The 23,880-nt window shown below is 43.0% G+C and overlaps 1 protein-coding gene across 2 annotated transcripts in view; it reads left to right on the top strand.

Moving 5' to 3' along the window:
* PRKCE (protein kinase C epsilon) overlaps positions 1-23,880 on the top strand; it is a 540,751-nt gene that overhangs the window by 433,920 nt on the left and 82,951 nt on the right. For both annotated transcript variants that reach the window (XM_005575968.4, XM_005575969.5), the window contains exon 11: positions 3,781-3,935. In XM_005575968.4, coding sequence (XP_005576025.1) covers positions 3,781-3,935 — 155 coding nt within the window. The remainder of the gene's footprint in view (positions 1-3,780; positions 3,936-23,880) is intronic.

Genomic DNA, 23,880 nt, shown 5'->3' with positions numbered 1-23,880 from the left:
ATTGGGGTAGATCGTGAAGTCAGTTTTGGACATGTTGGGTTTGAGTGCCTTTGGGGCATCTGGATGGAGATGTCAGAACCGCATTTGGATGAGTGGTCTGGAGCTGGGAACAGAAGTCTAGGATGGAGGTCTGAGCTTGTGAGTCATCTGCATAGAAGTGCCTTGGAAACTGGGCGTGGAGGAGATCCTCAGTGAGCACTCAGTGAAGATGGGGAGCATCTGGAGCCCAGCCTTGTGGGATTCCGACACTTAACAGCTGGGAAGAGGCAAAGCCCATGAGAGAGGCAGAGAAAGCCCTGCCAGAAATTTAGGGGGGAAATCTGAAAGCCAAGGGAAACAAGTGTGTGTTGAAAGAGGATGTGGTCAGGGAAGAAAGCTGCAGAGAGGTCAGAGAAAATGAAGACTTAAGATGATAACTGCTCAAATACCATCTATAGCAACAGTCATAGCCAATCTTCATTTTGAGCCAGGCATTTTAACATATAATTTAACCTTCATGAGAATTCTGTAAGGCAGATTCTATTACTCAATCATTCGGATTTTTTTTTTTTTTTTTTTTTTTGAGACGGAGTTTCTCTCTGTCACTCAGGCTGGAGTGCGATGGTGCAATCTCAGCTCTCTGCAACTTCCACCTCCCGACCTCAAGCGATTCTCTCTCATGCCTCAGCCTCCTGAGTAGCTGGGATTACAGGAACGCGCCACCATGCCCAGCTAATTTTTGTATTTTTTGTATAGACGGGGTTTGGCCATGTTGGCCAGGTTGGTCTTGATCTCCTGGCCTCAAGTGATCCGCCCGCTTCGGCCTCCCAAAGTTCTGGGATTACAGGCGTGAGCCACTACACCCAGCCCATCCTCACTTTTACAGATCAGAAAACTGAGCACAGAGAGTCAAAGGCATTTGCCGGAGTCATTTGCAGCCAGTGAGTGATAAAACAGATATGGGAACGCCTCTTTCTCACCCCACAGCCCCTACTCTTAAAAACTGTGTCCAGTGTTGGTAGAATAAAAAGCAGCCAGGGAGGATGATGGGGAGGGGAGGTTCTTCCCCTTTAGAGATTTGGATTCTCCTAAACACAGTCAAGGAAATACTCCATTGTTGCTAAAGTCCAAGTCCAGGGCTGGTGACTATGGAATGGGCACCTCAGTGGCTGTTTCAGGTAGTGTGGTTTAGTGTTCAGTGAACGATCCAGCTGTACTTCCCATGTGAAAGGCTTGCCCCAGTGCTCCAGGGCAGAGGCTGTCACAGTGTTGTCCCGGGCCTGCCAGCATTGCCCGGAAACTTGTTAGAGGATTCAGATTTTCAGACTCTGCCCCAGATCTTCTGAACCAGATATCTGAGTGGGGGGCTCAGGAATCCGTGTCCTAACAAGCTTCCATGTGATTCTAATGCATGAGTTGAAGAGTCTTTGTTCTTGGAAGGAATCCTTGAAACGACAGAAAGGAGACCAAAATAATGTATAATCCTTATATTGCACAGATGCAAGATATCTAGGCAGAAACCAGATGGAGGAGAGTCAGTGCTTCTCAACCCTGGCCACACATGGGAATCACCTGAGGAGCTTTTACAACTACTGAGGCCGGGCCCCCACCCTTAAAAATTCTGATTCCGATGGTCTGAGATTGGCCAGAGCATTTAATTTTTGAAATGAGGATTTGAATGGAGAATGGATGATTGAATAAATAGTCAGCAAGGCAGCCCATGTACTTCTCATTACAAAATTATACTCTGGGGAGAAAACGAGGTAGGCCTGGAAGAAGGGCAAAATAAATGGAAGAAAAACCGGACTTAGGTCCTTTGTGAATGTCAGTAAAGATTGAATAATTCTAGAGACTGCAGTGGGGATGAAAGTAGTTTGAATTAATAACAATTCTTAACTATGGACTTTATTTTCAAAGAGATGTCAGTAGTAAGATAGATATGCTTCCTAAATAAAGAAGCTCATTGGTAAATTTTACTGAGACCTAATGGAAAATAATATGCTAACATCCTCTGGAAGCTTCACTTAGATTATAGCTATGTGTTAAGAACGTGAGCCAGGCACGGTGGCTCACGCCTGTAGTCTCAGCACTTTGGGAGGCCGAGGCGGGCGGATCACGAGGTCAGGAGATCAAGACCATCCTGGCCAACATGGGGAAACCCCATCTGTACTAAAGTTACAAAAATTAACCGGGCATGGTGGCGTGTGTCTGTAATCCCAGCTACTCAGGAGACTGAGGCAGGAGAATTGCCTGGGAGTCAGAGGTTGCAGTGAGCTGAGATCAAACCACTGCACTCCAGCGTGGCGACAGAGCAAGACTCTGTCTCAAAAAAAAAAAGAATGTGCTCTGCCTCTCTGGCCTCTTAAACCTCACCATTTACTTTGCTAACCTTCCTCTACAACTGATCTGGTCAGTTTACTGGCCCCTAAACTTGCTTACTCCATTCCCATGTCCTGGCATTGGTTCCTGCCTCCCCCGACCTTCTTTTTCTCTCCAGGCCTAGCTACATCTAAAATCCTCCATGGCCTCCGGAGTCAGAGAGCTCCTTTTTCTCTGAATCTTTTTAGCACCTGGTGTTTTTCATGCATTTGGCTCCTATTTTGTTTTTTTTTATCATTTTGCCCATTTTCCATCTCCACCCCTGGATTGTAAGCTCCCCTGGACAGCAATGGCTTATAATTCTTTGCCCTCACCTAGCAGAGTGTCCCACACCCTAGGAGCTTAGAGTATAATAGTCAAGAAACGGTGCAAAGAGAATTCAGTCCATCCTCTCCCCACATTGTCATAGATTGCAGGTAAGAAGGGGCCATCTACAATGAGGTGTGACTGTGGTTTGGCCGTTCTGAGGGCTGCCTTGAGGGAGGAAGCCACAGGGGATCCTGGAAGGAATATCCTCCAAAGTAAAAAGTGGCCCTCACAGTGAATGGGGGTTCACAGTCTCATGATTCCACATTGCAATCTGTTAGTCTCCTGGGACTGCCTCAACAAATTACTGCAAACTTGGTGGCTTAAAACCACAGAAATGTATTCTTTCACAGTTCTGGAAGCCAGGAGTCTAGCATCACTGGGTCTACATGAAGGTGCTGGCCAGGCCATTCTCCCTCCAGAGACTCCGCTCCTTGCGTCTTCCAGCTTCCGGGGCTGTCTGCATCCTTTGACTTGTGACGGCTTCACTCCAATCTCTGTCTCTGTGGCCACTCGGCCTCCTCCTCCCTGTCTCAGGTCTCCCTCTACCTGCCTCTTATAAGGACACTTATGATTATATTTAAGACCCATGCTGGTAATCCAGGATAACCTCCCCATCTCAGGATCCTTCACTTAATTACATCTGCAAAATCCTTTTTTTTTTTCTTTTTTTTTTTTTTTTAGCCATATAAGGTAACATTGACACATTCAAGGGTTAGGACCTGGATATCTTTTAGAGGAGGGTTGTTCAACCTACCACACATATAAAGGCAACTGGACCCCAAAAGGGCAGAGACTTGTCCAAGGCCACACTTCCAGTTGGCAACAAAAATCAAAGATCCCGGTCTCCTTTCTGTCCATTTAGGCTACTTCCACTAGACCGAGCTGATGCCCACCAAAGGAAGACAGAGAAAAAGTAAAATTGCACTTCATACTCTAATCTGTGTGCTTTATTCCTTTGTCTTCTTTCTGGATCAGGTGCTACCAGGATTCACCCACCTTTGAGGCTTCTTCCCCCTTGATTCCTGGTAACCTTATGCTGAGCTCACACTAAGCTGGCCTGTGTGGGCAGCTGCAATCGAATGACCCAAATGGCATTTTCTTCTCTCCTTTCAGGACCGCCTCTTTTTCGTCATGGAATATGTAAATGGTGGAGACCTCATGTTTCAGATTCAGCGCTCCCGAAAATTTGATGAGCCTCGTTCACGGTTCTATGCTGCAGAGGTCACGTCGGCCCTCATGTTCCTCCACCAGCATGGAGTCATCTACAGGTAGCTTCTTCTCTCCTCTCTTTGCTGAAAGTGAAGAAAATAAAGGATGCTTCAGATACTTGAACTGACTTCAGCTCCTGCCCACTCATCTCTTAGCAACCTGCTTTAGATTAGCTGTTTGTTCCAATTTGCTTACAGAAGGGTTTTTTGGGGGCTGTTTATTCCTGTGAATGTTAGTATTTGAATGGCCCTGGGAGATTTGACCCACTGTTTGTGCCAGTTTTGATTTAAAGCTCAAGCATGACATTTTAAAGGCTTGGTGCCAGGTGACCTTGGTGTGACCTTCATTTCTCTCTCTCCTCCACCCTCTTCCTTGAACATCAGGGCATTCTCTTTACGTTTTTCTTCTGTGCCATGAACTTCCTCCCCTTCCCAGTCTCTTGCCACTTCCTGAGTTTGTTTGGCTTAGTTTTCTCCAGCAGATAGAATCAGGGAAGGAGGAGTTGCTTGAGGGACTGGGGGTTTATGATCTTGGGTGGGGAACAGGGAATGGGAACTAGACAATATCCAACAGGAAGTGACTTTTTGCAGATCGTCCAATCCTTTATTACTGCCCGCTCCCCTTCCAAGAAACACACGCACGTCCACACACACATGCACGCGCACACTAATTTTCCATAAAGAGAACAAGGCTATGCAGGCTTTTCTGTGAGGTTAGGAATGCTGGGAGGAGTAAATATTTATAATTAGCAACAAGAACACTAAAGTTCCTTAAGGTTTTCTCAATGCTGTTAATTTCTTCACTTGGTCTTTGCTTCCTCTTTTTTTATTTTTATTTATTTATTTATTTATTTATTTTTTAATTGAGTAGAAGGGTAGCTGGCTTGGTTTCACCTAGAACTTGGTTACTCATCTGAACATTACTGACCTGCTCCTGGGAGCAGGGCCCTGGCCAGATGTTCTTCAAGGCATTCTGGTCAACCCCACTCCAGGCTTCCCTTCCTTCTGCCATCTCTAAGCTTCCTCAGTCAGTGATTTCCTAGAACCCATATAATAAAGCCCATGCTTCCTAGGCTGCCATTCATGGCCCTTTGCCATGGGAGTCCATGCATTTTTTTTCTGTTGCTGCATATCCAATGACCGCAAACGTAATGGTGTCAAACAGTACCCTTCCATTATCTTGCACTTTCCGTGGTTCAGGAGTCCAGGTATGACTTACCTACATGCCCTGTTCAGGGTCTCATGAGGCTGTGATTGAGGAATCAGCTGGGGCTGCATTCTCTTCTGAAGTTTGGGCTCATCTTTCAAGCTCATGTGCTTGTGGGTAGATTTTTTTTTCCTTGCAGCTTTAGAACTCATGTGACTTGCTCCTTCAAGGCCAGCAGCAGAGCAAGTGTTTTCTGCCGTAAGTCTCTAACTTCAGGGAAGGTCTGGGCCTTCTTGTCAATGGCCCTAATCAGGCTTACCCAAGATAATGTCCCTTTTGATTAACTCAAAGTCAGATGATTTGAGCCTTAATTATATCTGCAATATCCCTTTGCCATATAATATCGCATAACCCCAGTAGTGATATCACATCAGCTTTGCCATATTCTGTTGGTTAGAGGTAAGTCACAGGCTCCACCTTACTCAAGGGCAAAAGATTATAGGATTATACCAGAGTATGAGTTGGGGGTCACTTTAGGCTGTGTCTGCTACAGCTTCATACACCTTTCTCTCCTCACTTCCCACACCCCTTGTTTCGCACCCACAAAGGTTCTTAGCTTTCCTCAAACTCACCTGCCAATTTCCAACTTTGCTGTGCTTCTGCCCTCATTTGTACCTCCTCTGTCCAGCCGCAAAACCCCATGCAGCACTGCCTGCCTGGCTCCATTAGCCAGAGTGAGTCTCTGCATCCTTCACACTTTCCTTTGTGAAGAAATTGCAATTTGAGACTTTCATTGCTGCACCTGCCACTGTTCACCTTGTGGTAGGATTGGACATCTATATGGATCCTTCTCTAAGTTTCATACTCAAAGGGCCATTTCTTCTTTTTATTAAACCTTCAATCTTCCTTTATTCTTATTCTACATGCTCTTCTTGATTTGTGCATAATAAATATCAACATAGGATCACTGACTTCAGTTAATGGTCTGAATGGCCTTAATCCCTATCCTGAAAGCAATTTACAAGCTACTTAGAGATGCAGGAATTGGATACAATGCACGTACTTCAAGGCTGTGCATTGTTAGGTGCCAAAGACAAGAAGAAAAACTGCCATTCCTTGAGATGTCTTCCCCATCTCTAATAGAGTGGGTACAATCACCAACATTTTATTGCAGGGATACAGAGACTCAATTTAAGGAATGTGTCCAAAGCCATACGTGGTAAATGACAGGCATAGGAGGTGTAACTGACACACCAACTAATGCTGCACACCATGACACTTGGTACCCCGCCTTTTCAAGTTCAACTCTAAACTCCTTTGCTAATCATTTTAGGTACTCCAAAACTTGACCTTCCCTTACATTTCAGCTTCCCTAAATGAATGTCTTCCTCTCACCAACCTGTGACCACTTTTGCTCTATTGGCTTCTATGAGCCATTCTCTTCTCCCCACCTCCCTTCCCATTGTCCTAACCATTCTTATCACCGTGGCTGGCTCCTTCATCCTGTAAATGCTGGTTTTCCCCAGGGCCTTCATGCCTCTCCCCATTCTTATTCTACACACTGGGCAATTTCAGCCTTCCCATGGCTTCAGACAACTTCTACATGCCAATGACTCTTCACATCTCTGTATCCAGCATTCCTCTATATCTAGCCCTGCATTATTTCCAGAGCCCCACACAAGATCTCTTCTGTTAAACCTCTCCCCATCAACGTTGGACCTTCCTAGCCCTCTCCCTTCTTCCCTGGCTAGTTTGCAGTAGTCACTGTCTTCACTAGCTTACTGCCTCTTGGTTTTCTGCCCTCCAGTCTATCCATCCACCTCCCCTCCATTGCTGCCCACTATTCTAAAACACAGACTGGTTGTTGCATGTTCCCCTTCTTAGCAGCCTTCGGCCCTTATAAGATAAAGTCCAAACATCTTTGGGAACCAGACCCCAGGCCCTGGGGCTGCTGTGCATAGCTTTGTAGTTTGGGCCCAGCAGAAGTGAGGGGCACAGGTAGTGGGTAGGGGAAGGCATCCAGCCCCTCTCCACTTGCATGGGGAGCTTCAGCCCTCAGCAAGGGATGCTTTTCTACCCAGAGGAAATGGAGTTTTGTGCTTCTCACAAAGACACTGTACTGTTAACAGGGCCCCATGGCCCTGATGACCTTTTGGCCCTTATCCCCATTGCCACCCTTTAGGCATTCCAAATTACTTGCCATTATCCCCAAAATACCATTCCCTCTCACTTCTCTGAGCCTTTGCCCCCATTGTCCCCAGGATTCCCTTGCTCCTAATCTGGTCTGCATCAGTGGTTCCCAGTTCACATCCAAGATCTGACTGCCTCAGGGTCCCTGGTTTAAAAAAATACAGATCCTATAATACTGGGGAAGGGGAAATAGGTAAGGGGATGGGTGAAAACAGAATGGTCATGAGTAGGTGATTGCTGGAGATGGATGATGGGCACTTGGAGTTCACTATTCTGTCTACTTTCATGTATGTTTTGCCATAATAATCATAAACACAGATTCCAGAGTAATACTCCTGGAGCTATTGATTCAATAGATCTGACGTATGGAGTTTAGGAATTTGTATTTTTTAAAAAATGTTATCTAGGTGATTGGGAGACCATAGCTGAAGAGAATTCATCCTCGGGACCTCATCAAGCACTCCAGCTGTGAGCGGCCTCCCCTGACTCCCTCCCATAGTGGGATCATGCCTCCCCTGAGCAACATGACAGTCTCTTTATTGCGCATTCTGCTTGTTCCCTCTGCTACCCTAGGGTTTTTACTTATGACACCTCTTCTGTCATTGAGAACTCCACCTGAGAGTGCTTACCTAGTTGATCTAAGACGGTATCCTACTTGGCAGTAGGTGATCAATCAATATTTGTTCTTGTAGTCTCTACTGCCCCAGAGTCTTCTAATCCAGTGGGTTGCTACCTCACAGGTGTATATTTCTCAAGTCTTTGTTTGAAGCATTTCTAGTATACAACATATTTCTTTTTCTGGACCCCCAAAAACACCCATTTCTTCTTATCTTTTATTTTATGGATTCTTGAGGACCCTGTGGTCTGTGTTTCCCATGCTGCCTTTGTATCAAGCTGCAAAAGGCTCTGAGAAGGGCTCTCTGGGGAGGTCTGTATGAGGTTGATGGAGAAGTTGTGTGTATGTGTTTCTGCCTGTTGGCTTCTGGCTATTCTGATCCAGGCAGAGACCATGTTTTGTGTGTGATACAGGGAATTTATGTGGGAGACAGGCAAGACCAAGTTTAGGAGGATAAGCGTCATTGCTTAAGTTGAGATAGAATTTTCCGGCTTTCCTGTTGGAATTGATACACAAGCTAATTAGCAGCTAATTGGTCCATGTCCAAGAAGTAAGAGAAGTCATTTCTCTGGCTCACACTTGAAAGAGAACCCAAGCAGATAGACACAATCTCCTTTTCCTCTGGTCTCTTTCCCCCTACACAGCAGAGGGCGCTGTCTCTGTGTTCCCTGCTGGACATGGAGTGTGGGGAGGGGTGGGGGTGGGTTCCTGTCCCTTGTGCTGTAGTAGAAGAATGCATTAGATCACCTGTTTCCACTCTTCCTAATTATGGCATTTAACAACCCGCCCCCCCATATACTTGTAGACACTGTGGGAGGTTTTGGAAGGGTGGGCCTTCCGTCCAAGGTTGATTCAGGGAAATTCCTCCTCCTCAACATGCTGCTCAGTGCTTATGCATGTGACTCTCCGAGCCACTCAACGGCAGCAGCTGACTTTCAGAGAATACTCCCTCTGTCCACATGTCATGAAGGAGAGATTTTGCAATGATGCCTCAGACAGTGAAGGGAGCAGAGGGGCCTGGGAATGGAGCTGAAGGCTTGGCAGCCAGGAAAGTATCTTTTTTTTCTTTTGTAATCCGGAAGTCAGGAGCGCTGTGCAGCAGACGGTGGAGAAAGATGTATATTCCACAGCCCTGACCAAGTGTCCCCATGCTTTCTGCCTGCATCCTCATCAATAAAGTGGGAATGATAGTTATACCTGTCTCACAAAGTTGTAGGGATTTCATGGGTGGATAGGTCTAAATAATTTAAAATACCACCTGCCACACAGTAAGTTCTCAGTAAATGTTAGCCAGTCACATTATACCTCAAATTTACATTGTTAAGATACAGTGAAAGAACATTAGAGATGTCTTATCCATCCCAGTCACCAAAAGGAATGCCTGAAATCACTTTAGAGAAATGAATTATTTCTTGTCCTTTTTTCTTCATTCTTTCCTTCTGATAAAATTGAACTCTTTCTTTTTTGAAATGATAAAGTAGTAGTCACAGGGAAAATAAAAATTTAAGCAGTGAAAAATGGTGTAAAGTCCATTTTTCTTCATCAAACTCATAACTACCCAGGGGTAAACAGTTTAACAGTTTCTAGAGAACTTTCTGAAAAATCTTCTTGAGCAACTTACAAAACCTCTTTGTGACTGCTCTCCACTTGTGAAGTTCAGATAGTACCTGCCTTGTCTCCTTCAAAAGGTAGCTGAGAGTGATTACTAGAAGTCAGACTGTGATAGAGGATATGAAAGCCAGTGGGAAATGACAGAGCATCTTATTATGTCACATATCACGAATAATTAACATTTGTCATTTTGAGCACTAAAATTTGGTCTTTCTCCACCAGCGGAGAAAGGTATAAGTTATAAACTCTCCCTCCCTAGATTCTCCAAGCCTTTTGATTTCTAATGAGCCCTTATCATCATTCCCTGGGAGTCAGTCTTCCCCCAGTGCCTGTAGTGTGCCCGGTGCCAGAGTTGGGCAGAGGGGAGAGAGAGGAGGTGCCTCTGCCTTGGCGAAGCCTAGATTCTTCTGTACTTGGGAGGTGCTTAGAAAGGGCTTTCCTTGTTGACCATGATGTTTACAAAAAGTCAAATAAGAATTAAGAGCAAGGAACAAAAATTTAGTCAGAACCTCAGTGCATCTTATAAACCTGTCTTTACTATCTTGTTCTCTCCAGAGACGGGGAACAAAGCCCATAGGAGAGACTTAGGAGGGCCTTTCCTAGAAGGAGCTGGGGTTGTACTGAGGTCTCTAGCTGTGCCCTCCAAACCAGGCCTCCGTATGGAAAATGCGTATGAAGTTGTGATATAAATTTTAGTCCTGCCATCCTGCTAGTCAGAGGGGAAAGTGTGTGCCTTAATCTCTGGAATCATATCCTGCCATTGGCACACAGTTAGGGATTTCCTGACTTGGATGAAGGTCTTTAGTTAAACCTGAATTAATAACTGGAAGGTCTAATGTGTAGTCTCATCCTCTATTAATACATTATCAAGTTATTTAAAACTCTAATACAAAGAAAGGGAGGAGAAAGTAAGGGCATCTCTTTTTGCCTTTGAGTCTTCTAGGACCTGACCTTTAGAAAGTCACTGAGGGTACTTGGGGATTGTTTTCCCCAGAGAGCATTGTTCTCAGCTGTCAGCGTTACCCCACCCATTATAGAAAATGATATTTTGACATAAAACTCCTAAAGATCTAAGGACCGAGTCTCTAATGGAAGGAGATCAGCTACCATGGCAGAAATGATGAGTGAATGTTAAATCAGGGAGGGCCTTGGAGACTGCATAATCCATCTCCTTCGTTTTGTAGATGCAGAACTTGGAAACCAAAATTGGTGGAATAACTCACCCGAGTTCACAGAATGAGATAGTGTAAAGCTTAGATGTTACTTTAATCAAAGATATACATGTAGATGAATCAGTTCTACATGGTGTTCTGGTAAATAACAAAGCAGGTTTTTTTTGCCTTCCCTCCCCTCAATTTCACCTTCCAAAGAAGCAACCACATTCAGCTCGTAGCTGGGTCTTTTGATATGTATGTAGAAACAACGTTATCTTATTGTTACTTTTTTTTTTTTTTTTTTTGAGACAGGGTCTTGCTCTGTTGCCCAGGCTGTCATGCAGCGTTACAGTGATAGCTCACTGCAACCTGAAACTCCTGGGTTTGAGGAATCCTCTCACCTCAGCCTCCCAAAGTGCTGGAATTACACAGCCGTGAACCATGGCACCTAGCCTTATTGTGATTTTAAAAACAATTATTTTAGACATTCTCTAGTGACTTTCCACTGTGGAAGATGAGGATTTCGTTCTGTTTCTCACCCACTACCCACCTCCACAGCCCTATCACATATGCACACCCTTCCCAACCTCCCATCCTCTCAATATAGTTTTCTGTAATTTTGGTTAAATGAATATATAGTATACATTAGTATGACTATGAAATACTATTTGGAATTCAGTTATGTGGTATGCTATAGTTACTTTTCCTTCTCAATGCATTTTTTTCTGTTTATTTTCTCTGGAGTTAATAAATATCTCTTTGTTTTCTATGTAATTATTATTGATTCAACCACAAACTCTTTACAAACTGTCCATATCTCCTTTTAGGATGTTTAAGTATAATCAGTATTCTATTAATTTCATATTCTTGGATACATCCTTCGCCAAGCTTTGTAAACTGTTCCAGTCTAAAAGATTACCTTCTGCCCTGTGTGCGTGCCACAAAGCTGTCACCCTGGGATTCCCCTTCACTTTCATCCTAGGCTTCCTTTTCCCACTGTCATGTTAAGTTCCTGGTTCCAGTATCTCCTGCCTTCCTCTTTTTGTATACTGCATCAGTTTGGTGAAGCACCTTTAGTAGATTTCTGAGAACAAATATATAGGAAGTGAAATTTTGAGACTTTCCTTTTATATCTAAAATCATCTTTATTTTACTCTCGGACTTGATGAAGAGTTTCACTGGGCATAGAATTTTAGATTAAAAAGAATCTTCAGATGAGATCATGTCCTTTGCAGGGATGTGGGTGGAGCTGGAAGCCGTTATCCTCAGCAGGCTAACACAGGAACAGAAAAGCAAACACCACATGTTCTCACCTGCAAGTGGGAGCTGAACGATGAGAACACATGGACATATGGTGGGGAACTACACACTCTGGGGTCTGTTGGGGATGGAGTTGGGAGGGTGGGGAGAGGGAGAGCATCAGAAAGAATAGCTAATGGATCCTGGGCTTAGCTAGGTGATAGGATGATCTGTGCAGCAGACCACCATGGCATGCATTTACCTGTATAACAAACGTGCACATCCTGCATAAGAACTCAGAACTTAAAATAAAAGTTGAAATTAAAAAAAAAAAAAAGCATTTTCACTCAATTTTAAGGTATCGTTCCATTGTCTTCCAACTCTCAGTGTTGCTGTGCAGAAGTCTGAAGTCAATTGAATTCTCGATCATTTGTATGGCTCGATTTCTGTTTTCCAGAAGTGTGTTAAAGCTTTGTCTCCATTATTCTAAAATTATTGAATGATGCGACATAGGTCTGTTTTCATCTATTGCACTCACCCAGGATAGATCTCTTCAATTTAGAAAATTAAGCCCTTCAGTTCTAGAAAATGTATTACTTATTTCTTTAATGATTCTTTCTCTTCTGTTTTCTCTTTCTGGAACTATCATTCAGATATTGGACTAGTCAACTTGGGGTTCACCGTAGACTAATCTGGGTGGCCCACTTAGTTGGGGAGCCTCAGACTATCACTATTTTTAGGACTTTCCTCTTGGAGTGCTTCGATTACTCCCAGAGTCTTGCCTAAAGGGAGATGGCCTAGTGGCCAGCACCGCAGGAACCAAGTGAAGCCAGATTGGAGGACCCAGCTTCCAGAGTACACATGTTTATTTAATTCTCCTGTGTTCAGTACTATACCCTCATGCCCAACTACCCTCACTCCATGCTTAGTCTAGAGATCCTGTTTCACTGCTCCAGAGAACAAACCTCTAGGGACAGGGAAGGGGCCATGCCAAGAAGAAAGAAGAATCTGGGTTTATAACTAGTTTTCAAGCAAATCTCTCTTTTATCTCTCTCCACATCACCCTCATCTCCAGAGTAGCTGTTACTGCATATTTCCTGAGCTTTGGGGATAGGAAGGTGGAAATTCTGCAGCATAAATTTGATTGCTCTTGACCTTCCCCATTGCTGGTTCAGGATTCTGTTTTCTTGGCTCTACTAATTCAGTTACCACTCATCCGTTTACTTTCAAGATTCCAACATTGTGTTGCGTTGTTTCTTTCTTATTCTCTCCATCTTTGTAATTTTAGGAAGGAAAGTAAAATAGTGGTGAATATTCAAAATCTGCACTCTTTATCCAGAAATGAATAAGAATCATAATAATAGCAGCAACAACAGCAGCAATAATAATAGCAAAACACGTACTTAGCCTTTGTGTAGCCAGACACTCTTCTAAACACTTCGCACATATTAACTTATTTGGTCGTCACACCAACCTTATACAGTGGATACTCTTATTGTCCACTGAATTTATGACCTTTCCAAAAAGGAGATCTTGCCACATCCCACCACCATCACTGGCACTGTCGGGTCACCCTGTCCTCTTTGCTGCCAGTCCCAGTTTTACGTGGGAAGCAACACTGTATGTTGGAGACAGCACAGAGTTTAGGGTCCGAAGAATGAGGCTGAATCCTGGGTCTGCCTCATCTTTGTTGTGTTTTCCTGGGTAGAATAATTAAACTGTTTGAAATGCAGTTTTCTCACTGTTCCATGGGAATTATAATGCAAACCTCTCTGGACTACTTTGAAAATTACATGAGAAAACATTTGCAGAAGTGCTGAGTGCAATCTTTGATACCTAGTAGGCTCCATTATTATTGGTTGGCTAAGCGGAGAACACAGTTTTGGAGTCAGAGGGTGAATGGGCTGAATCATGCCCCCGACCCCCAGATTCATATGTTGAAGCTCCAATCCCCAGTACCTCAGAATGTGATGGCATTTGGAGATAGGGCCTTTAAAGAGATAATGAAGGGAAAATGAGGTCATTGGGTGACCTAATCCAATATGGATGATGTCCTTATAAGAAGAGGAGATTAGGACACAGACAAGCACAAGGGAAGACCTTGTGAAGAAACTGGGAGAATACAACCTTCTACAAGCCAAGGAGAGAGACTCAGAAGAAACCAACACTGCCAGCACCTTGGTCTTATGCTTCCAGCCTTCACAACTGCGAGAAAATAAATTCCTGTTAAGTCACTCAATCTGTAGTTTTTTGTTATAGCAGTTCTAGCAAACTAATACTGAGGACCTCAGTTCAAGTCCTAGTATTGTCACTTACTAACTATGTAGTGCTGGGCAAATGATCTCATCTCTCTGAGCCACAGTTTCCTCATCTGTAAAAGGGCACCACTAATGTATATTAAAATAAGAGTGCAAGGCCTGTGGACCTGGCATAAATTATAATAGTTAAATAAGCTACTGGGCATAAAAATGTCTCCGGGGTTGTTTGGGGGCTCAGCCAGTGCCTGAGGAGTTACAGGTACCCCCACGATGGTGGCAGTGCAGTAACACTGCAGTCTGGGAGGAGCAGGTTGGTAGATATACGAGTGTGTGTCTCTTTTGCAGGCTAGGGGCCCAGATCTCATAATCAGGTGATATTTTATTCATGTGGTCACTTTGGAACCCAGGGACAGAATACGTAGATACTGATAAATGTGCATGACAGTAACCAATAGGCTGCAAGCGCTGACATATCTGCTTGCATTGTAAACCTGCAAAGTCAGCCAGGTACAGTGGCTTACGCCTGTAATCCCAGCACTTTGGGAGGCCAAAGCAGGCAGATCACGAGGTCAGGAGATCGGGACCATCCTGGCTAACTCATCTCTACTAAATATACCAAAAAAAAAATTTAGCCGGGCGTGGTGGTGGGTGCCTGTAGTCCCAGCTACTCGGGAGGCTGAGGCAGGAGAATGACGTGAACCTGGGAGGCAGAGCTTGCAGTGAGCCAAGATTGTACCACTGCACTCCAACCTGGGCGACAGAGCAAGACTTCTGTCTCAAAAAAAAAAAAGCTACAAAGTCTGACTTTGGTGCCTTGACTTCCCTGTTGGGCTCCCTTTGCTCCCAGCCACCTTCATGAGAACCTGGCCCCACACCCTTGTCATATAGGGCTTCAGCTTCACCAAAGAAGCCGACTTTGGAAATGTGCACTTTAGTCATAAGAATCATTCTGTCCCTCTCCCATGTCATATAAATGAAGGGCTTGTCCCCTAATAAGGGAATGCCAAATGCCAGCATGAGTTTTTCAGGAGTCATCACTGTTTTTTTTTTTTTTTGAGATGGAGTCTCACTCTGTCTCCCAGGCTGGAGTGCAGTGGCGCAGTTTCGGCCCACTGCAAGCTCTGCCTCCTGGGTTCACGCCATTCTCCTGCCTCAGCCTCCTGAGTAGCTGGGACTACAGGTGCCTGCCACCATGCCCAGCTAATTTTTTTTTTTTTTTTTTTTTTTTGTATTTTTAGTAGAGACAGAGTTTCACCGTGTTAGCCAGGATGGTCTCGATCTCCTGACCTCGTGATCTGCCCACCTCATCCTCCCAAAGTGCTGCGATTACAGGCGTGAGCCACCGCGCCTGGCCAGTCATCCCTTTTTCATGGGTCCAAATCTACTTGAGGCTGAGACTATCTTTATTCCAAACTGATTCCATGCAGTGTTACGTGCCAATGACAGTTGCAGAGGTGAAAGCATTGTGACCTAACAAAGGGGAAGGGAGGAGGAGATAGGAGAGACCCAGCTGACTGGGATGAAAGCCAAGTTTACATTCCTTGGAGGAAGCAGCGTTATTGCTGACCAGCTTAGAAGTAGAATTCTGACTGCCATTGACATCAGAGGTTCAGAGCAAACAGGAAGTTTGGCACCAAAGGGAAATTCCTGATTGAATTTGTTTGAGTGTTTCAGCTAGTAATGTGTGTTCAGAGCAAAAATTATGAGGGACCCCGTCATCTCTTATTTTTGTGTCTTTCATGGTAGCTTGTATAGAACTGAGAACCCATTATAGTGGTTAAGGGCACAACTCTGGAACCCCTGGTCTCTAACCCTGCCTCTGCGCTCATTAGATCTGTGATGTCGGGCAAAGAACTTAACTTCCCTAAACCTCAGTTTCTTCGTCTGTTAAATGGGGTTATTACTCCCCCTCACACAGAAATATTGTGAGAATCAAATGAGAGTTAACACAAGTAAAGCAGTAACAACTGGTTCTAGTACAGAGTAATTGCTCACTAAACGTTAGTTACTGTTATTATTATCATTGTTGTTCTATTTTGCAAGTGGCTGAGTGCAGACTTCGTAAGATTCACTTTGTCCATCTCAAAAATGGGGATGAATGTATCCTGCTAGTTAGTCAACTGATGAAAATACTTTGTCTGGTTAGAGTCTTCCAAACGAGGGCTAATTTGAGGTGTTGGGACCTGTCCTATATAGGGGAATTTGGCATCAATATATTTTATTTTATGACTATGCTGTGTTCTATAAAGTAGATGTCTTGGAACAATTATCGCTTCAATATGTTCAACAGCCAGTACTGAATGCTCCAAGGCTTAGTCATACGATTTTTGTTCCTTCAATGCCTTTGGCTAATGATTGAGCTACTAAAAATGGGAATTGTTTCAGCAAACAAGTGGCAACTTTGCCATGGTAAGCAGAGTCCTGTGTGAATGTTTGAAGCTGGTCTCTGTGGGTCGGTTCCTCCCAGTTGGCCGTGTTTGTTTCAAGATGACTCAGGCTGGAAGTGGGGTGAGGAGGAGAGTGGTAGGGGTACCATAGTGAGCTGAGGCCGTGGAGACTACACTTAATTGGTTTTGCTTCCCTCTGGTCATGCAGCAGCGAGCTAAGGATTCATACTGGTGATTGTTGCCTCCTTCTCTCTCCTTGTTTCTGGGTCTCTTCTTCTAACATTCTTGGCCAATTAATTCTGATAAGCAAGGAGTTGGGTTGCTCTCCTGCTCAGAAGCCTGCCATGACTCTGTTATCACAAGATCACGTCCACACTCTTCTGCCACTTACTCAAAGCCACTCATAAGCTGACCCTGCCCCTAGCTTCCTCTCTGGAGTTTGTATACTGGTCTCTTTCTACCCCACAAGATGTCCCCTTTCCATCTCCTCAATGGCTTCTCCAGCCAATCTCCTCTTTGAGTCACTAGTTGAGCCTAACAGAGGTGCTCATTGACAGGCCTTTGACACACCCAGACACAATGTGCATTTATTACCAAGATCCTAAGCATCAACAGTCACAACACAACATGTTTCTACCACTCTGTGCCTTTGCTTAGGAATACCTTACCTTTTCCTGGAATAACTTTTTTTTTTCCTTTTGTTTTTACGCTAACTTTTCATCCTTTGAGATTCAGCTTCAGATCATTTTTCCTGGCTGTTAGTTATTTCTTCCAGCAAAGTTAGTTATTTCTTCCTCCTGTTAGCATTGCATCTGCTACATTATATTCTAGCACTTCTTATACTGCATTGCAACTATTTCTTGGTTGGCTGACCCTACAGAGTTCCCATGGGTTATGATAAATACATGGTTATATCCAATGGCCCATGATTTCTTGATTAACCGATTTACATTTATCAAGAAAACAACTCTGGGGAGGTGAGGGAATTTTCTAAGCATATTTGGCTACAGGATACATTTTCTAATGGACTTCTCTCTGGAGCACTCTTTCCCTGGGCCTCCTTTCTGTGTGCATGGCCCCATTTCACCTGTCTTTTTAGTCTTCACAAGGTCTGGTTGGTGAGTTGCTGCAGTGGAAAGAACACAGAGTTAGGAATTAGGGACCAGAACTCCAATAAAGCTCAGTCTTAGTTGGGTGGCCTTGGGCAAATGACTTCTCCTTGCTGCGTCTCAGTTTTCCTACCCACAAAATATGGTGGCCAGACTGGATGATCCAGCTCTGTGATCCTAAGATTGTTTGGTCTGGGAATGCCTTGAACAGCATCTAAAAATGACTTTCTGAAAATACTGTCTCAAAATCACCTCAGTGAGGCTCCAGAAGGTAACTGATCCCAAGTAACAAGAGTGCCCTGAGGAACATTCAGAGATCCGGGCCCACAATTCCTGTCATTCCTCGGAAGGTGAGACTTCATTGGCCGGTGGTCCTGTGCTCTGCTGTCTGTATGTCAAATCACCCTCTGTGGGTTTTCCTCCCTCTCTAATTTACCCAAAATCCTCCCTCTTAACCAAAACAGATAGCTTTTTGGGGATCTGATGTTGCCAAGTTTAACTATTTCCTCCTGTGGCAAGCAGAGCTCCTTCAAGGGGCTATAACCAACCATGTAAGCAAGAACTGCTGGCTGAGGAACAGGGATGCTTGCTCAGAAGTCCTAGTCCTGTCAGGATTGAGAATGCCACACGCCCGAGACAACACCCTCTTGGAAGCAGGGCATCTCTCGTGAAATCCCCTCCCTTGATGGAAATCTGCTCATGCAAAAGCATTAATCAGAAGGGGGTTTCTTTCTAGATTTGTACTTTTGTCTGGGGAAGCAACTAAGAAAAATATCTATTGTTTGGAGAGCAGTATAGTTTAAGCAGACCTTCATTTATTCAGTCAACAAACAACGAGTAAGTCATTGTTGCTGTGCCAGGTATAGGACTCCAAGATGCCATGGCAAGGAAGAGGAGCACATTCTGTCTCTACCCTCTTTTTGAACCTTCCTTCTTTCCTTTTCTTTTCTTTTTTGTCTTCTCTTCTCTTCTCTTTTCTCTTCTTTTCTTGATGGCATCTCGCTGTCACCCAGGCTGGAGTGTAGTGGCATGATGTCAACTCACTACAACTTCTGCTTCCCAGGTTCAAGCAATTATCCCACCTCAGCCTCCCTGAATAGCTGGGATTACAGGCACCCTTCACCATGCCTGGCTCATTTTTGGATTTTTAGTAGAAACGGGGTTTCACCGTGTTGGCCAGCTAGTCTCAAACTCCTGACTTCGAGTGATCTGTCCGCCTTGGCCTCCCGAAGGGCTGGGATTGCAGGTGTGAGCCACCATGCCTGGCCTATTTCTTTTTTTTTAAACTGATAACCAGAGAGACAGTCTCTGCCCCTTTGGCACTTGAATTTAGGTGGGGATGGCAGACCATAAAAGAAGCAATAACAATAAGAGTTATGATAGAAAAAAAATATGGTGTTGCCAGAGAAACATATCACAGGGATACCGCAGCTGGTTTGGAGAAAGTCAAGGAAGGCTTTCTGGAGGAAGTGACCTCTCCCAGAGAGATCCAATGGGCTAAGTAGGAGTTGGCCAGAGTAAGAGGACATGGAAGAGTGGCCCAAGGAGTGGGAATAGCATGTGCAAAGGCTCTGGTGGAGGGAGAGGGAACACCAAATGGGTCTGTGGCTCTACAGAATTTGTATATGCCTGGAACCCAAAGCACAAATAGAGGCCAGGGACCCTAGCCTGAGAGGCTATCGAATGACTGTCAAAGCCCTATAAGTGCATAGTGACATGACCTCAGGTTGTATCTGGAACAACATGTGGGAACTGAAAGATGATCCTAGTATTTAACAGAATGTCAGAGGTGGGAGAAAACTTGGGAGGTTAGTCCTCCAATTCTCTCTTTTATAGATGACTAAACTGAAACTCAGAGATGGTGTGGCTTGTCCGAGGACACTGGATCTCATAGCAACACAGACAGAACCATGAGATGGGACTCTGGTGTTTTGATGGTGTATGCTGATAAGCTGGCTTTCAAAATAGAAAAAACAAAAACCCAAAACCCTGATTTGTAGCGTTAACTGATTTCTATGGTATAAATATTCCCCCTGGGGCCGATTTCAAGCTATCCATGTTGAACAACCAGCTCACAAAATTCTGAAATTTTAACAATCTGCTCTTGTGAGCTGGTGTGAGTTAGCTACGGCTCCCGGCAGGAAAGCTGATTATACGTGTCTCTTCCCCGTTCTGTGTTCAGTCACATTACGTTGGTAGCTTGAAATCAGCCATGATGGTAGTACTTATACCATGGAAATCAGCAAGGTTTTTCCCCATTGGAAAGCCATTGTTAAGCACTTACCAGGACTCCACTGGAGTATGCAGTCTTCAGGACTAGTAGTCAGAGACTCTCTCATGAAGATAACGGAAAGCATTCCAGTGCGTTAACAGGCCTACACTGGGTTACTTTACATCTCTGGTCTTGATTTCCTCACCTGTAGAATGAGGATAATATCATATTCAATAAATTTCAGATGTCTCTAAGATACACCATTATTTTTATTTAAATAAACTTTTTGTTTTAGAACAGCTTTAGATTTACAGAATAGTTGCAAAGATAGCACAGAGAGTTGCCACACACCCTACACCAGCTTCCCCTATTAATGAACTAATACTGATACATTATTATTAACTAAGCCCATATTTTATTCCAATTTCCTAAGTTTTTACCTAATGTCTTCTTGTCGTTGTTCTAGGATCTCATCCAGAATATCATATTACATTTAGTCATCATGTCTCCTTTGGCTCTTCTTGGCTGTGACATTTTCTCAGCTTTCCTTGTTTTATGACCTTCACAGTCTGAGGAGTACTGGTCAGGTATTTTGAAGAATATCTCCCAATTGGGATTTATCCGATGTTTTCCTCATGATTAGACTCTGATTATGGATTACACAGGAAGACCTCAGGGGTGAGGTCTCATTTTCATTACATAATATCAAAGGTCCATACTATCAACATGACTTATCATTGATATTGACCTTGATAGTCAATATCAAATGTTTGCCAGGTTTCTCTACTGTAAAGTTTCTCTCCTCTTTCATACTGTATTCATTGGAAAGAAGTCATTATATAAAGCCCACACCTGAGGAGTGACAAATTATATTTCACCTCTGTGAGGGCAGAGTAGCAACGTAATTTATTTAGAATTCTTCCGCCTGGGTGCATTGTCTCCTCCACCATTATATATGTATTTGCTCATTTATTTATATCAATATGAACTCATAGATGTTTATTTTATATTTTGGGTTATAATTCAATACTACTTTATTTTGTTGCTCAAATTATTACAGATCTGCTTATTGGGAGCTCCTTTAGGTGGCTCCTGTGTCTCTTTGACATACCCCCATCATTGTGGAGTGGTTTGGTTTTGAGCACTTTCTTACTTTCTGGTATTACAAAATGTGTATTTCTTGCCCCAGTCCTAGAATCAGCCGTTTTTTCCTAGGATTCCTGGCTTCTTTTATTGGAGAATAGAAATAGAAACCAAAATCTAGGTGTGAGGTGTGCTAGTGGCTACTGGGATGTCATTTCTTGTAGGCCCTCTCAAAGGACAGAGCAAGGACTTGTATGTGTTCTAATTCATGAATACACACATACACGTAACTCATGTATAATACACATAGTAAGTATTTCTATAGTTGACGCTTGAAAAACATGGAAGTGAGTGAGCAAATTGAAAAAACAGTTGAAAATCTGTGTATAACTTTTGACTCCTCCCAGGCTTAACTACTGACGCCCTACTGTTGCCCAGAAGCCTTACTGATAACATAAACAGTTAATTGGCACATATTTTGTATGTTACATGCATTATATACTGTATTCTTAAAATGTAAGCTAAATAAAAGAAAATATTTATAGAAAATTATAAGGAAGAGAAAATATATTTACAATTCATTAAGTGGAAGTGGATCATCATAAAGGTCTTCATTCTTATCTCCACATTTGAGAAGGCTGAGGAGGAGGAAGAAGATGAGGGGTTGGCAGAGATGGAAAAGGTGGAGGAGGTGGAAGGGGAGGCAGGAGAGATGGGCATACTTGGTATAACTTCACAGGAATATATCATAATTTCTGTCAGACTCCTTTGCCTTTTCATTTCTCTAAAAATGATTCTATACTATACCAATTCTTCTTCCACCATTTGCTTTAGTTTCAGTGCCCATAAGATAAAAAGATCCATGTTCTGAAAGAAGTCAAAAGCAACCTTGAATAATCAGAATCCTCTGCCAGATTGCCTAACGTCAGTTTTTATTCTGGCACTGCTGCTCTACTTCTTCTTCCTCATCATCTGGCATTGCTTTGGAAGCCTTCATCTCCATCGAGTCACCTTCTGATAATTCTTCTGATGTGGTGTCTATTAGCTCTTGAATTACCCCAAGATCCCTATCTTGAAACCCTTCACCTTGTACCTTTTTTTTTTTTTTTTTTGCCATATCCAAAATCTCTTTCATGATTTTCTTGATTGGTCTGTCATAAATCCTGTGAAGTCATGCACAACATCTTGACAGTTTTCTCCTGCAGGAATTTATTGTTTCAGGCTTAATGGCTTTCATGACTTTTTCTAGAACAAGGATGGCATCTTCAGTGGTGTAACCCTTCCAGACTTTCATGATGCTCTCTCTGTTGGGGTTCTTTTCTGTAGCATTGACAATGCTTTCCACAGAGTACTATATAGTACTATATATAATGAGCCCTAAAGGTTTTTAGGATCCCCTTATTAAGAGGCTGAATTAGAGACATTGTGTTTGGGGGCAAGTAGACCACTTTGACATCTTTGATGTTCAACTTGTGGGGTTCTGGATGGCCAGGGATATTGTTCAATATCAAAAGAACTTTAAAAGGTAGTCCTTTACTAGCAAGGTACTTCCTGACTTCAGGGACAATGAAACCAATTGTCCAACGAAACCAATCCAGAAAAGGTGTTCTTGTTGTCCGGGTCCTTTTGTACAACCAAAAGACTGGGGGCTGGGGTTTATCTTTTCCCTTCAAGGCTCTAGGGTTAGCAGCTTTATAGGTAAGAGCAGGGTTGATTATAAACCTGACTGCATTTGCACAAAACAGTGGAGTTAGAATATCCCTTCCTGCCTTAAATTCTGGTGCTTGGTTATCTTCCTTACTAATACATCTTCCTTTTTTTTTTTTTTTTTTTCCAGAATAGGACACTTTTGCCTGCATCAAAAACCTATTTGGGCAGATGTCCTTTCTTCTCAATGATTTTCTTAATGGTGTCTGAGAATTTGTCTGCTGCTTCTTGGTAGACAGAAGCTGCTTCTCCTGTTATCTTGACATTTTTTAAGACAAATTTCTTTCTGAAATTATGAAACCATCCTTTGCTGGCATTATATTTTTCAGCTTTAGATCCTTTACCTTCCTTTTGCTTTATCATATAACTTCCCTTCTTGAATCATATTAGAGTAAAAAGGTATTTCACAAAAAGTGCAAGGTTTTCATGCCTGCTGGCACAGCTGCAACAACTTTACAAATTATCTTTATCTTTCCTTTTTTTTTTTTCCCACAATAGTGCTTACATTTGATTCATTTATCTTGAGATATCAGGCAACCACAGATGTATACCTCAATTTATGGCACATATCAAGAAATTCAACTTTTTCTTCTAATACCATGACTTTTGAGAACACTTCCAGCATCACTAGTGAATGGCACTGAGTATTGTACTAAACACAATGAAAAATACTCAAGAACTGCCAGAGATCACTTTTTACTGTGATACACAATTTGCTGGAGAGAGGAACTGCTCATATGGAGGTGATTAGCATCACATGGCCTTTTAAGGAGATACTCACAACACTTGAGCTTACCACAATAGCAACAGGAAGTGGCTACAAAATTATTATAGTAATACAGTATGTAGTACAGTTAATTTATGCAGTTATGACTTAATATTGCATCTTTATTTTTCATGACTGAAAATGGCACCAGGTATGGTTGGTGTTTGCGTAAGTTTTGATAAATTTTAGCTTTTTATGATAGATTTATGTATACTTTATAGTAGTAAATGATAAAATAGACTACTGTCTACATATATTGTATTATTCGTGACATGCCTAACTTGTGCTTAATTTTTTCAATATTTCTAGGGTATGTGGTTTGTCTGCAAGTTTTTTCAAGTTGTCTAAATCTCCAAACATTTTTCCAATATATTTATTGAAAAAAAATCTATGTATTAGTGGACCTAGGTAGTTGAAACTCATGCTGTTCAAGGGCCAATTGTATATGTAACCATCTTGGTCTATGTGAAGCTATGTGAGCTCACACTGATGTCTAATTCTAATCTGTTAACATATGGATCATTCT

This window comes from Macaca fascicularis, chromosome 13 (assembly GCF_037993035.2).
Source record: "Macaca fascicularis isolate 582-1 chromosome 13, T2T-MFA8v1.1".
NCBI classification, from domain to species: domain Eukaryota; kingdom Metazoa; phylum Chordata; class Mammalia; order Primates; family Cercopithecidae; genus Macaca; species Macaca fascicularis.
The sequence above is the reverse complement of the archived record's forward strand: the minus strand, read 5'-3'. Positions and strand labels throughout refer to the sequence as shown.